This window comes from Phoca vitulina, unplaced genomic scaffold, assembly GCF_004348235.1.
Source record: "Phoca vitulina isolate PV1807 unplaced genomic scaffold, GSC_HSeal_1.0 scaffold12, whole genome shotgun sequence".
In the NCBI taxonomy this organism is placed as follows: domain Eukaryota; kingdom Metazoa; phylum Chordata; class Mammalia; order Carnivora; family Phocidae; genus Phoca; species Phoca vitulina.
Genome location: NW_022589715.1, coordinates 46,197,708 through 46,212,524, shown reverse-complemented (window position 1 = coordinate 46,212,524; position 14,817 = coordinate 46,197,708). Strand labels below are relative to the sequence as shown.

The window sequence follows — 14,817 nt, the reverse complement described above, 5'->3', positions numbered from 1 at the left end:
CCAGATGGCTGCAGGGTTATCATTGCCAAAAGGGGTCTGATTCCTTCCCGAGGAGAAGCCACAGGGAGTTCGATTTCCGCTCAGTGTCAGGAACAGTACAGCTCTCAGAATAGGACAAGTACAAACTCAGGAGTTGTCTGGTGAGGACGTCGCCAAGAGAATGGAAATCCCACTTGGGGGAGGAGCTGGGCCAGGTCATCTTTATAAGGTCCTTCCCAACCCCAAGAACCCCTGAAAACAGATTAGAGCCTCCCCGCTCAGCTACTATTCCTGCTGCCTGATTTCTTAAAGGATTTCTACCTCGGGCCCATGTGAATGTTCCGCGTCAGCTGAAGACAGCCCACGCGGTGACGTCACACCCTGGCCCGCGTTCCCCTCCACATGGCTGTGTGTTGCCTTGCAGTCTGCTCAGCAAATGTTTGTTTTTTTGCAAGCACATCCTCCTTCCTCCCGCAATTCAGACATTAGCTCCTGTGATAAATGCCTCCCTGGAGGTCACATCCAGAAACCTGATGAGGGTGGTGGGAGGGAGGATGTGGGCTGTGTCGTTAGGCCTGCGGCCAGGCAACGATGTCTGCCTTCCCCTGCGCTCGCGGATCGGAGCCCGCCGTCTCAGTCCCTAAAACCCGATGAAGTCCAGTAACAGGTACGATTTCGAGGTAACAGTGTACCATTTTTCACTTATGCTCATTATTGTTTGTAGCTATTTTCCTGAAGCCGGTTCCAAAGGCGGGTTTTTCCATGGTAACCGAATAGCAGCCCAGAGTGGCTCCCTCCAGATGTTTCTGAAATGGCCCCTTTTCTCTTCCCGGGGTGCCCGGCTGAGGTGATGAAACAAAAGCGAGTCAGAGCCAGGCCTGCCCACTGTTAAAGTTACAGGCAAGCAGAGGGGCAGTCGGCTGTGGCGTGGGCAGCCCGTTCGCTTTCCACAGGCTCTGTTCTGCCAGCAGCCTACACATACGCATGAAGAACGGCAGATTTCAATCCTGGAGAAGATTCACAAAGCACTCTTTCCCCAAAGACACAGGAACACTTTGGCATGGTGATCTCCAGCATTCCCGCTGTAAGTGTCTTCCCTGGGCCGGCTTCAGGCTCAGGACACCTGGGATCTCATCCTGGCTCTGGCTCTCATTCACTCGGGTGATTTAGGAGAAGACACACGTAACTTCCACGTTCCTGATGTCTCCTTCAGCAGATGAATAATAATCTTCGTCGTTCCTAGACCAAGGCTAATCACAGGAGGTGACGCATGTGACAGTGCTTCCAGAGGTCTGCCGTGTAATGTCAGAGAAGGCAAAACAGCATGTACGCCCTTGCTCTCCAGTCCCTCACCCGGGACAGACATTGCTAATCAATCACAGCACTTTTTTCTCACTGAGTACAGGTGTGACCTTGGGATCTTTTTCACCATGGCACAACATGAGGGGAGCCACTGTCTGGCAGTGGAAGTCAACTTGGCCTTTATGTAAGGGTTTCATTGTAAAAATAGTAGAGAATGGGAGAGACACATCCGTTGTCTCAGCCTTTGTGAACTCTGGAGGTTGGTGCATCCTCGGAGAATTATCCGGAGAAAGGAACATGGAGGGGAACTGGTATCTGCCTCCCCCACCCAGTGCAGTCGTTGCCAAGGCAGGTTCCCAAGGAGGACATCCTGGCCTTGCCACACCACCGTGGTTCCATGAGGACGTCAGCCTCTGATCGGTGCAAGGAGAGGAGAGGCGCCCCTCCCCTGAGGGCACTGCCACCCACAGCCTGGGCTGGGAGAGCTCTGGATCCCTCGGTGAGCCGTGTGGGTGCCGAGCCGTGTGGGTGCCGGCTTCAGCCTTACAGTCCTGAGGGCAGGATCATCAAACACTGGGAGGCCGGCCTCACAGCCTCTCCCTGGGGCCATGCGCATGGGACAGGAGATGTGGGGACAGGCCAGAGAAAGCCTCGGGGAGTGTTGGCTACTGCTCTTAGGAGGCAGGGTTCAGGCATTTCTAAGAAAATGAACTTTGGCCCAGAAGCGGGCTCTCTGCTCTCCCCGTCCTGCTGCCCCCCTGCCCTGGCGGGGATGGGAGGCGTTTCCATGGTTCACGCCCCCTCCTGGGCTCAGCTCAGGCTTTCCCACCCAGCAGGCGGGACGGAGACAGCGGCTTAGCCGTGCTCCACCAGTGCCCTAGCCCTGCGGGCTGCCTCCTCCGCGGGGCTCACAGATGGCCAGCTCGCTTCAGGAGGCTGCCAGAGGCAGAAAGAAAAAGCCATGCTCTCTGCAGATGGAAATTCCCAGCAAAATCTCAGGAGCAAGTCCCGCAGGAGCAGGTCCTGACAGTCTTTGCCAGCTCTATCTTGGCCTCCCTTCCAGGTAGCCAAAAAGCCTACTCACTCAGCCTGGGTGTTCAGCCCTGAATTTACGGGCAAAAGCATCTCCTTAAGAAGGGGAAAACTGAACTTCCCTTGCCTGACCTGAGGAAGCAGGAGAAAGGAAGCAGATCTTCCCAAGATCAGCAGAGGAGTTGGCCCCCAGGTGACACTGTTCCTCAGAGAAGGCTCCGTGGGCTTGGTGGAGAGGAATCCGAGGCAGTCTGCACCCTTTCTCCCTCTGAGCCTGTCTCTGCCCTGCCACCTCCCGGGAGGCTCTCTGCATCTCCGAGGGAACAGGGATGCCTGGGCAAGGCAAGGAAGCCAAGAGCGACTAATGGAATGGTCAAGTTACCGAGAGCCCTCCCAAGAAGGCTGTGAGGTCACCTCACTTGAATGGTGGGAGGGTCACTAGCCCTGGCCACAGACCGGCCATTCTCCGGGCCGCCCCTTGGCAGAGCCAGGAGTGCGGATGCATTGATGCAGCCTGTCTCCCTGCAGGACACCGCCCGAGGGCCTCGGCTGCGAGTGGACAGGCACGCTGCCTCCCTGCCCCCTGCGTTTGTGGGCGGCACCCCACCCCGCTCTCCCAGCCACAGGCTCTGGGGTTTCCTGGCACCTCTCTGGCCAGGCCTCCCGGCTCCTCGCTGGCCCCTGCCCGTGGTCATGCTTTCTTCTCAGGACAGAGTTCCAGGCTTTTGTTGCCCCGTCTCCCCAGAACCCTTTGCTCCCAGGGCCCCCAGCCGCAGAGGGAAACTGCCCTAAATGAACTTTGGCTCCTATGATGTAATTCCTGAAGCAGTCCTGGCCTCATGACCCAGCCTCTTCTTTGTCCAGATGCTCCTGGAAAGATAGGAAGACAGCGCTTCTGTCATCTCCTGCCCTGATGAGAGTGTGGCAGTGAATTAGTCCCCTGCACTCACTCCCTCTCACTCCCAGTGTGGAGCTTGCTGTCCCGCTCTTCAAGTGGGTTTGGGGGATCAGGGGCATGGCCATAGCGTGTGGCCGGCCCCATTTGGCCCCAGGTTCTGGCCCCAGAACCTCTGGTCCCTCTTTCCTCAGGCTGGGGCTGGTCACAGCATCCCCCATGTCCCAGAAGCAGCCCACCACCATCCCTGCCTCTCCCTAAGGTGGGGCCTGAGTCAGCCAGGACCAGGGCTCTGCTCTCTAAGGCCGAACAGGTGAAGTCTGGTTGCACAGAGCTCCCGCCAGCCCCGTCCCCAATCCTGGAGGGCAGGACTGGCCTGGAGAGATGACACACCTGAGACAGACAGCCAGCCCAACCAGCCCTCGTGTTCCAGGGGCTCTGGGAGATTACTTCCCCTCACTGGCTCCGTTTTCGCTTCTGTCTAATGGGGATAATAATTTAGGCCCTTGTGACCTCCAGGGGAGGATTTTAGTGCTCAGATGACCTAAGCACCGTGAAAAGATAAATCAACATCCGGCGTTTTTTGTCACCATTCATGTGGAAGACTTGGTGGCAGATGGCCGAAGCCTGAGCTCCGCCTTTGACCAGGATGCCCCACCTCGCTGCCGTGGGGCAGGGGTCATTGGTCCACATTTCCTTGGGCTGCCGGCAGGGTACTGAGAAGGGAGGAAGGGGGTGCTGGGCAGGGACCAGGGGCCTCAGAGCTGCCTGTAGGTTGCGCCTGGAGCGGGTTGGCTGGGATGGTTTTTAAGCCCCAGTATCAGAGCCAGCCTGCGTCTGGAGGTGGGAGCACAGCCTTTGAGTCTCACTGACCTGGACTTGAGCCCCACTTTGCCTATACTCACTGCTCCACCATGACCAAGTTCCTCAACCTCTTGGCACCTCAGTGTCCTCATCTGGAAAACAGTAATCACAATGCCGAACCCCTAGGTCTCCTGTTAGAATTAGGTTAACTAATTCTGTAAGTTAATGGCCTGGTAGTTGCGGTTACTTTTGCCTTTTCCATGCTGAAACATGGCTCCCAGGCCAGATTCGGACGCTGTTGGTTTGCAGAGGGAAGTAGAGGCCCAGAGCCAAGCCCCAGAGAGTCACTGTAGTGGAGCCTCTCGGTCCTCACTGAGCCCATCAGGCGCCTCTGGCCAAGGCAGAGATGTGCAGGACACCAGCCCCAAGTGCCCTGTGGCTGGGACAAGAGTATCCACAGTGCAAGGCCACGCTGACCTTAGCTGAGAGCGGGAGAAGCCTGCTCAGTAGGCGGGAGTCTGAGGTAAGGGCGAGAGCCATTTCGCAGCTGGTCTCTTCAGCGGACGGGGCCTGCTGGGGACCCGAGGCTGCTGGGGAGGAGGAGCAGGAAAGGCCAGGTTCTGGGGAGGCCCTGCTCGGCCTTCCACTCTGGCCTCTCTCGGGCCAGGCTGCTTCAGCCTCCGCTTCCTGACTTGAAGGAGGAAACGTGTCCTGAGCAGCTGAAGAGTGAAACCCAGTGCCCAGCCCTCTGAAGGTTCCCTGATGCAGGGTGTGACCGGCATGCACACACAACTGCAGGGTTTCTGGTTCCTGGGGCCTGATGCTTCGGGGTCTAGGACACCCCACCTGCTCTAGGCTTCTCCCTCCTTGTTGGCTTCCTGAGCTATGGCAGGTGGCTTAGAGGGTGCGGGCAGCCTGAAGGAACGGGGAAGGCCCAGAAGCCTTGTGCTGTCCATGCAGGAACCCTGAGTCCTTTACACACACACACACACACACACACACAGCCCCTCTCCACAGAATCTGCGCCTGCCCCACCAGCTCCGGTAGATGGGGAACATTGCTCTGTTTGGCAGGAAATTTCAGTAGGAACGTCTTGTTGGCCACTTGGCCTCTTCGTGCTATGGTTTTATCGTGAGTTCTCTCCCTCATCCCAACCCCAGTCCTGCCTGAGGACCGCATTCCCCGGTGGAAAAGTGGAGTGGAGCGGGAGGGAGAAGGGAGTTCTGGAGGCTCACTGTGTGGGGCACGTCCCCCAGCAGGGGCCTCACCGGGTTCGCACCCCTGCCTACCCACCTCATTCTTGGGCTGGCACAGTCCCCAGCCCACACTGCGCGCCCTCAGCCCAGGCTCAGAGACCTTTGAGAAGGTGAAGGTGGGTTCCCTTGGCTCAGCACTTTCCGGAAGCCTTGGGCTTAAGTGTGGGCTCCTGAAGTCCTCAGCAACCCTGATGAGGAAGTGGAAAGGAAGCCCCCTGTCATAGACTCTGATCAGAACCATAGTTAAGCACTGTTGATGTAGGAAAAACGTTAGGGTTTGAAGCCGATGGCCAAGAAAGAATTCTTGAGATATCTTTGGTGCAAAAAGGTGGTTTTATTAAAGTACAGGGACAGGACCCGTGGGCAGAAAGAGCTGCACTGGGATCACGAGGAGTGGCCCATTATATACGTTCAAGTTGGGAGGGGGTTAGGGATAGCGCAAGTCTCTAAGGAATTTTGGAAGCAAGGTTTCCAGGACCTTGAGGGGCTAGCTATTTTTGGGAAAAGGTCATTTATTACCATCTAATAAAACCTGAGTCGTAAGACCCTTCAGATGTATATCGGTGGGCCTTATGTTTGGGGGATGATTGCCAACATGTATCTTGGGGGTCAGAGATAAAGGAAGTTTCCAAAGGAATTTTTATATGTTAAAGTAGGCTTACAGCATCCTGGAAGGAAGGGGTCTGACTAGGATTGCCCTTTGCCCTTAGCAAAGTGTCATCATCGAGGCAGCTGAGTCCCTAGAGAAATGTCCCTGCCTGTCTCAAGGACTTGTCAGTGGGCTGCAGGTGGTAAGGAAATTTCATAATTTTTCTTCTGCCTTTGTTTCCCCCATCACTGTTGGCTTAATTTAGCTCCAAAATCAATGGTCTGAAAGACTCCCCATGTCTGGAGGGTGCAGCAGGGCCCAGCCTTCCCCTTGTCCAGTAGGCCAACAGCCCCCTCCCCTCAGCTCTGCCGCCTGCCCAGAGAGGGGAGCTTCTGCGACGGCGCCCCCTCTCACTGCCCATCACAGGTGTTCACTTGGAGCACCCAAAGTCCAGGTTCCTGACCTAGCCCTGAGGGCCTAGCTGTGCTCAAGAGTGGGCAGAGCCTCCAGAGGCCCAGAACCTGAAACCAGCCCAGAATGTGGGAGGAGAAAAGGCAGAGCCCCCCAGGAGGTGACGTGCTTTCTCCTCAAGCCAATGTTTACCTTTGAGTCTGTCCATGGCCCTCTGAAGACACACAACTCCCACCACAGCCGAGGGACCCACTGGCGTCCGACCTCTCCCCTGAGGGGTGCAGGGGTAGGCAGGAGCACGAAGGGAGGAATGGGTTCTGCCGCATGAGCAGGGCCACCTCTGCTGCCTCAGAAGCCCCCACCTTGTTGGGCTCCAAGTGAGTCTGTCAGCCCCCTCAGCAGACCCCCTCAGAGCCTGTCGACCAGGTGTTGGGTGGCGTCTACTCCCTCAGGAAGGGAGGTAGGTCCGGTCTGGGGCCTTGGAGCTGCCCCAGCTCCAGGAGGGATGTGGTGATCTGCGGGCTCTGTCCTCAGCCTGGAGAGACGCCTCATTCCCAGTCTGGTTGGACAGGTTGAGGCTAACACCTGGGAGAACCTGGCACCCCGAGCGGGCCTGAGCTCCTGAGCTCCTGAGCTCGGGCTGGAATGTGGGCCTGCCCCGCAGGGTGTGTCAGCCTCAGGGTGGGTGAAGGGAGCAGCCTCAGAGGTGGCCCCACCCCAGGCGCCTCCCTGCAGCCCCAGGGTCCCCAAGCAGATGGCTCTTGGGACCAGGAGGCTCCAGCAGCCTCCAGCTGATTCCCTGCTTCCCAGCTGGAAAGGCTGCTACAGAATCCCAGGAATGTGCCTTGAGCTCAGAAAGAAAATTCCCAAAATAACTTCTATAAATACTTGAGGGTAGGGACTGGGAGGGAGCTCTCAGCCCGGCCTGCCGCTGGCCCAGTGCTAGGGGCTGCTTCCCAGGGCAGGCCTCCCCACTCTCCAGAAGAAGAAAAAGACGTACACAGCCGGGACCTTTCTGCTGCCCCTCCCCTCTGGAGGACAGCGTCAGGCCCTGAATTAATGACGTGAGATGGTGCGCAGTAGCAATTCTGAAAAAGGAAGGGGTGGAGGGACCTTTCTTCTCCTTCATCCCCATCCCAGGCTGCAGCCTTTGTACCCCCACAGAGAACCTTGTCTTCCAACAGGGAGGGTCCCCCTCAGAGGGCCCCTCAGGCTGCCTGTCCTGTGGCCCTAAGCAGGTCGGTAAGCATGCACACCTAAGTGCCTCTGCTGACCCTGGCTCAGAACCCAGGACCCTCCCACCTGAGCCCTGTTGTGCTGCTGTCCTGTGGGGAATAACCTAGCAGGCAGGAGCCACGGACCCTGTCCCTCTCAGCCTACGATGGGCCGCACGCCAGAGCCCACCAGTAATGAAGCACAACCTCAAGGTGATGGCATGGCCAGGAGGTGCTATCCTCGGAGGCTTCCTGGAGGAGCAGGGTCTTGGGTAGTTGAGATGAGGCCAGATCCAGGAAGGGAGGGAAGGAGGAATGGATGGAGTTGGGAATTTCTGGGGCCTTCCCCCCATAGCCCTGCCCTCCCTGAGTGATCGTAACCTTGGCCCCCTCTCAAAGGTGCATTGCTCAACGGCCATAAGCAACTCACACATTCCTTTCCAACAGCTGCGGGTAGCCGCCTGGCTATGGCATCTCCCAGGTGAGGGTCCAAGGCTGAGTCACCCACCAGCAGGTCTGGTTTCTCTTGGCTCAGGCTGCCCCCTGGCCAGAGTGGGGAAGAGTCATCGGGGACATTTGGATAGAACAGTGTTCCCACCATCTCCCTGGAGACCTATTCTCTGGGCAGCTGAGGTGGGGGTGCCAGGGGGGTGATGGCGGGCCCTTGGCACAGCGCCAGGCAGGGGGCAGAGCAGGTGAGACCTCACGTCTTCCTGAGGCAGGCCCTGCCCAGTTGTCAGGCAGCAAACAGCTCCGAGTTGCTACCAAACACGAACAGACTGGTGTCTCAGGCAGGTGGCAGCAGATCCTATTACAGGCCCTGGGCCTCGGGGCCCCAGCCTGACCCCAGCCCGGTGTCTCCTTTCAGGCTCTGAGGTCAGCACCCCAGGATATGGGGGATGTGATCTAATCCCACCCCAGTCCCCAGTCTTCGCCCGCAGAGAGCCTTGCCCCCTAGAGAAATCACCCCCTGCTCCTCACTCCGACAGGACCCTCTGCTCATCCTAACCCTTTGCTGTCTGCCCACCGTGCGCCCTGCCTACATGATTTCAAATTCATCCTTGCAGACTCTTCACAATTGCCTACCAGGAAGTACCATTCTGTTCCCTGGTTTACAGACGAGGAAACCACAGCTCAGAGAAAATGGGCCACTGGCCCATGGTCGGTGCACTTGTCAGTGGTAAAGCTGGGAATCCAGCCCAGCCTAGGTCTTCTGGCTGTGGAGCGCCCTGGCTTTTCTCTCTACATGAAACATGCGGAGGAGCCTGCTGCAAACCTTCCTGAGAGTAAAACCAGCAGAGCGCGAGAAACACACACACACACACACACACACACACACACACACACACTTCCGCCACATCTGGCCCACACACACACACACACACACACCCCGTTCCGCCACATCTGGCCCCTTCCCAAACACCCACACACTGCTGGAGAGCAGGGGTTTTCGAACTCCTTTTTAGCGGGAGAGCTCTCTTTTCAAACAAGATCTCCTGTGGAAGCTCAATCTAGAAAACGGAGTGTGGAAACCCCACTGCGGCCCCGCCCCTTGGCTGGGAGGCCCCGCTGGCCTCCCCCATCTGTCCTCTCTTGCTCCTTCATGGGCAGCACTCACAGGGCACAAACCTTCCATTTTTGGTGCTTAATTTTGGTGTCTGGCGGCCTGTCGTCTCCCCTGCCTTCCCTCCCCCCTGGGGGCCCTGTTCCAGCGGGAGCTGCTCAGGGTCCAGCTCCCAGGCCACGCAGGCAGCGCAGCTTGGCCCGGGGCCCTGCTGGCCAGCCCGGCCACTGCCCTCTGGTCCCGGGCGGCCCCGCCACAGCTCCCCTGTCCTCCACCCCATCCGTGTGGCGCCCTGGGCTGAAGAGGCACTATGAATCCAGCCCCCCGCTTCCTTTCCTGCCCCGCGGCCACAGGACCACCGGTCAGCACCTCCGGAGAGGGAGAGGCTTTGCCTCGGGCTTCCTGAGCACCATCTCTCCCTCTTGCCTAGCTCTCAGAGGACTGTATGAAATCAGGCATGTGCATCTTCCCCGGTGGGTCTCCATAGCAACAGAGGGCCTAACTCTGAGGAGCGTGGTGAGGAGGAAAATGTTCCAGCTAAAAATGTACATGGCCATCAGTGGGCGGGCCCCCGAGAGGGGGCTCCAGGCACACAGAAGGCGGCTCCTCTCCCCCACCCCAGCCCCCGCCTGTCCAGGAAGCTGGTGTTAGGCTTTACCTCAGATCTGTGAATGAGAGGAGGCCCCCCACCCGTGCTGCCATCCCGTGCCTCATTTGAGGGCTGGAACACAGATCAGTGGGATGGAGCAAAGCAGCCTTTCTGGGACTGGAGGCCGAAGGGGGGTCCTGGCCCCCCCCCCCCCCACTCACCACCCTGTCCTCCCACCTCCCTGCACCCTTCCCAGTATGAGTGGAAGAGGACATAGAAGGGACATTGTAGCAGTTTCACTTCCCAAACTTTCGGGACGATTCCTGTCCCTTCCTGTCTCTGCCAGCAGGGCTGTTGAAGGCAGACAGCTACACCAAGCTTCTTAGCCACCCCTGACCCATCTCACCAGAGCCCGTCCTTCTACCCAGCACCCGCCCTCCTGTGCCCCTCACCGGCCAGGCCAGCCTGGGATGGGCAGTAGGTCCCAGGACCCAGATGTCCCCAGGAAGACCACTGCTTGATGCCGCCAAGGAGCTGCCCCCACCCACCCATAAGCTTAAGGTTATAGAGCCTGAAGCCAGGGAGCTCATTCCTCCACACGCCTGGGGCGGGGGGTAGCCCCTCGGTGCAGCAGCCAGGCCTCAGGGTAACGGACCCGCTGACTGGGAGCTCACACGGGCCAGACGCTGTCCAAGTGCTTGCCAGGTACTGACTCCCGCCAGCTTGACAGCCCCAGCAGTGGGTACTGCGGTCTTTCCCACTCAGAGCTGAGGAAACGGAAGGCCAGGGAGACGTAACTTGCCAGGATCCCCAGCTGTAATGGGGAGGCACAAAGCCAGGTCTGCTGACTTGAAAGCCCATCCTCGGGGCTGGGAGGGACAGAGCTCCCACGGGGGGTGATCCGGGCCCGGGAGGCTGGGCTGGAAGCGGGGCTAGGGCGGGGCCAGGCACGGTGTGCATGAGTAACAGGAACAGTCACTCGGTTCCCGAGGCTGCCAGTCAGAGCCCTTTCGCCCGGATGGCCAGGATGCTCCTGCCCAGGACGCCCTCACTAACCTCGCCCTGTGCTTGCTCCCCAGGGTCTGATGCTGAGTCGCCTGGGTCACAAGAGTCTGGCCCAGAAGGTGCTGCGGGACGCCGTGGAGAGGCAGAGCACCTGCCACGAGGCCTGGCAGGGCCTGGGCGAGGTGCTGCAGGCCCAGGGCCACAGCGAGGCTGCCGTCGACTGCTTCCTCACTGCCCTGGAGCTGGAGGCCAGCAGCCCGGTGCTGCCCTTCTCCATCATCCCCAGAGAGCTGTGACCTCGCACTGCAGGGGCAGGGTGGGAGGGAGCCGCCCTAGGGGGCCTGGGGTTGGGGGCGGACGCAGGCAGGCAGCAGGGAGGTGTGGGGCCTCAGGGAAATACATCTCTAGGGAACACTTCTGCAGGCTGCAGCCCTAGTTCTCCTCGCCTCCCCGACTCCAGCCCTGCTTTACCTCCAGGGCCCGCTGGGTCTGGGAGCTGCTCATCTGGAGCTGGGTGGACCAGATTTACATCGAAAGCAAATCCCTTACTCCTTGGGACTCAGCCCTGGTGGCGTTTCTGAGTAAGGAAGTGGCTGGGAAGCCACACCAGCGTGGGAGCATCTCCCCCAGAGTGTCCATGCATCATCTCAATGTGCAATGAGGGTCTGAGTCTCCTAGGTACCACCCCCCACTGTCTAGAAGTTCCCATGTTGTGCCTGCCGCCCTCCACATCCCCGATCCTGGATTTCCCAGTGACTTTGCACTGGTGTTAGCCTCGGACTTCAGCTCCCTGTTCTCCAACACCAAAGATGAACCCCACAAACTGCTCTCTGTCTAGGTCAAGAGGGTTTTCCCCAGTTCCTAACTCAGTGCCTCGGGAGCCGGTCTGCTTGAACCCCAAGTGACTTAGAGTCTTGGTGACCAGACTTGTTCCCTGAGAGCGCAGGTGGGGGGGCCTCACAGCTGAACTTCACCTCTATCTGTGCCTCTGTGCCCCGGAAGCTCCAGGGCCCTGGTCTCAGCCCCAGTGTCAGGACAGGGTTTTGGATAACTCTCAGGTCTTGCCCTGGGCAGTCAGGGCTTGAAGATTCTGCTGGCAGGAAAAGGATAGGATCTCTGGGTCCCTCTCCCAGGTTTGAGCTATTGGAGGATGCCCCTCTTTGCCCCATGAGACCAATTGGACCCCACTGCTCTTCCTCTCCGCTGCCAAGTGCCTTTGGGGCCTCTGGTGCCTGGCCAGGGGCACTGAGCACCGGCCCTAACTCCCCTCTCATTTCTGCCATGCTCATCTTTCTGGAACTATGCGCCAGCCCAGGTGGCCTCCTTAGGCCCGAGGCTGTAGACCCTAGGATACAAACATGGCAGCAGGACCTTGCATCAACCTCAGACCTTGCATCAACATACTCCTTCAGGCCTTATGTTTCTGGGCAATGGGTACAATGCAGGACCCTCTGGGGCTAATAATATGCAGATGGGCAGTCTCTGGGACTGACCCCAGTACCTCTCACCACCCACAGCCCATTTCCACTATAGGCCATTTGGTACCCCCCCCCCCTTGCCTGAGGCCCAGTGGGGACTGTGGTTGGAGATCAGTGGAGGGGACGGAGCAGATCCCTGTCAGCAGGGGACCTGGGGCTGGTGGGTGGATATCTTCCCTGATGGTTCCCCTAGCCCTGCTGCATGATGCTCTTGGAATTCTCCCCAAGAAGTTATTCCACCCCCACCCCCCAGTGGGGGGCCTTATCAGGGAATTCCTTTTTTATCTGCACTTTGGGTTTTAGTTTTAAAGCTCCATCTGGTACGTCTCTCTCATCTTAAGGTGTGCAGAAAGACTGGATGAGGGCTGCCTTGGCTCATCATTGCCCAGTCTGCTCCTCAGGGAGAAGGGGCTGTTGGAGACCCACCCTCCTCAGCCACACTGGCTCAGCACTGCGCACCCCCGGGTGCCTCCCAGAGAGGGCCTGCCCCCTCCTGGCCTTCCCACATCGCAAGGGACACTGCAGATGACACCAGATCCTTCACCGCTTGGTTGAAGGATCTCTGCCTCGATGTGTGTGTATATAAATATAGATAGATATATGATAAAGATCTATTTTTATTCTGAAATTCTGTTAGAAAAAAACTAAACGAGAAAAGCAAATGCTATTGATTTGCGTCGGGGTGCCCAAAGATTGGTAGTCAGTTATTTGTAAGAGGACAGGCACCGAACACGTTCGGCTGGCAGCATTCCTCTGGAGGAAGCCTCAGAGGGTTGGGCCAAGTTGTGGCCAGTTTGAAATAAAGGTCTTGAATAAAGAGACCCTTGGAAGGAATACGGCGTGTTCATTTCCTCCAACAGGTACCCCAGAACAGGCGTTGAGTAAGGAAGTGGCTGGGAAGTGGTTGAGCGCCTAGTGAAGAGGGAGTGTTGCAGGAAGAGAGGCCTGAGAAGTCACTGGGGCAGGCCCCACAAGTGGGGAGGGGTGGGGAGGAGAAAGGGGGGAGGGGCCCAGGAACAGACTGTTGGGAGCAGGGGGGAGCAGAGAGGGTTAAGCAGGTGCTGAAGCCCAGAGGCGGGCGGAAGGAGGCAGGGGGGAGCTGTGTGGTGAGGATGCCCGCCAGCTGCATCCTGATCAGCCGCCTCGCTGTGAAGTCCACACCACTACGCTCCTAAAACAGGTCACACCCATTCCAGTCTACTCCATATCATATAAACAGGCATCACAAGTTTGAAGGATGACTGAAGTGTGCATAGAAGCTCTGTTTTCTTCGTGTGCCCCAAGGGATCATCGGGTGCACCCCCCAGAGCTGCAGCCCTACCCACTTGGAAGAGAGCTGCTCTAGAGGCTTCCGCGAGGGCTTGGCCTGGCCCCCCGCAAGAACTTCCCACTACCACGGCCTCTTGGGGGTCTGGCCGCCTCCACCCCCACCCTCAGCCCTATTCTTGGGGGGATGCCCTTGCTGTTCCAGGGAGGAAGGGCCTTTTTTGGAGCTGGTGGGGGCCCAGCTTCCCTTTTACTGTGATGCTTTAGGAAAACACACTCAGTCTGCAGTGATTTAACACTTAGTATCACATTACTGCTTTCTCACCCTTACCCCCGGCTCGAGGACCCTTGCCCTGACAAAGACTGCCTGAGGCCATAGCTGGTGTCAGCTGGTGTGCTCACCCGACAAAGACGAGAATGGAGGAAGGGAGGGGGAGGCCTTCCTCCTCCAGACACGAGCTGACCTCCGTCCAACGCTGGAGAGTCAGGCAGTAGGGGAGACCCAGGCGTTTCCTGACCCCCAGTTCCCGTCTGCAGACACCCCTTGTTCACACACCCTGTGTCCGATCCATGGTGCCGGAACAAGGGCTGGGGTCTGGGGACAAGACTCAGGGTTGCCCTGTTGCCCCCATGGACCTCCAGCACCCCCGGCACGCTCTAGGACACAGCCCTTCAGTATTAATAGTGTTTATCTACAGGCATAAATATGAATGGAATTTCAGCCACCAACACCCAGACTCCTTTCTGATACCAAAGTGCTCATTGTTGCATTCGCTCCCCCACTGGGCGCTCAGATGTCATCACCATGCAAATATTTCTGGGCCTTGGGAAGCTTCCAGCTAAACGAACCACCCCCCCCCCCCAGCCCACGCTGCCAGCCCATAATCAGGGTGCCTCACACACAACGACCTATGGGACCAGCCCCCATGATACTGATCTGAAGGATGTGGAGGCCAGGAAGGCAGTGATGGAGACAGTATACGGTCTGTCCCCGGCCAGAAACTCCTCGGAGTTTTTATCAGACTCTTAACAGTTACAAAGGACAGAGACCACTGGAGGTAGCTCCAGGAGAGAGACAAGGGGGAGCTTCCAGGGCCCGAGAGCAGTAGCTGCAGGGCATGGACCTGGGGCCAAAGCAGCCGCAATCTGGCCTCTCGGACGGAAGTCAGCAGCCAGCCCGGGCTCCAAGGCACAGCTCTCCCGCGAACTGGCTCATCTCTTAGCGTGGACGGGGCAGCCGTTAGCAGTGTTCCGCCTGCGCTCCACAATGTGCACGCTTGTCACGTTGCCCCTTTGGTAGTCAACAGCCCTGGCAGGTGGGCTTGGTCCCCATGAAAGGTGGAGAGGTCACGGTGCCTGAGAACCTGGGTCCTGGGGGACAGCCCGCGCGCCGGCCACCGCCCCCCCCACCCCGAGGACCCGGCACAGCGCCC

General features: G+C 58.4%; 1 protein-coding gene across 2 annotated transcripts in view; it reads left to right on the top strand.

Annotated features, from left to right (window-relative positions):
• TTC7A (tetratricopeptide repeat domain 7A) overlaps nt 1-12,946 on the top strand; it is a 101,508-nt gene extending 88,562 nt beyond the window's left edge. For both annotated transcript variants that reach the window (XM_032411032.1, XM_032411034.1), the window contains one exon: nt 10,715-12,946. In XM_032411032.1, coding sequence (XP_032266923.1) covers nt 10,715-10,936 — 222 coding nt within the window. In that variant the 3' untranslated portion in view covers nt 10,937-12,946. The remainder of the gene's footprint in view (nt 1-10,714) is intronic.
• The last annotated feature ends 1,871 nt before the right edge of the window (nt 12,947-14,817 follow it).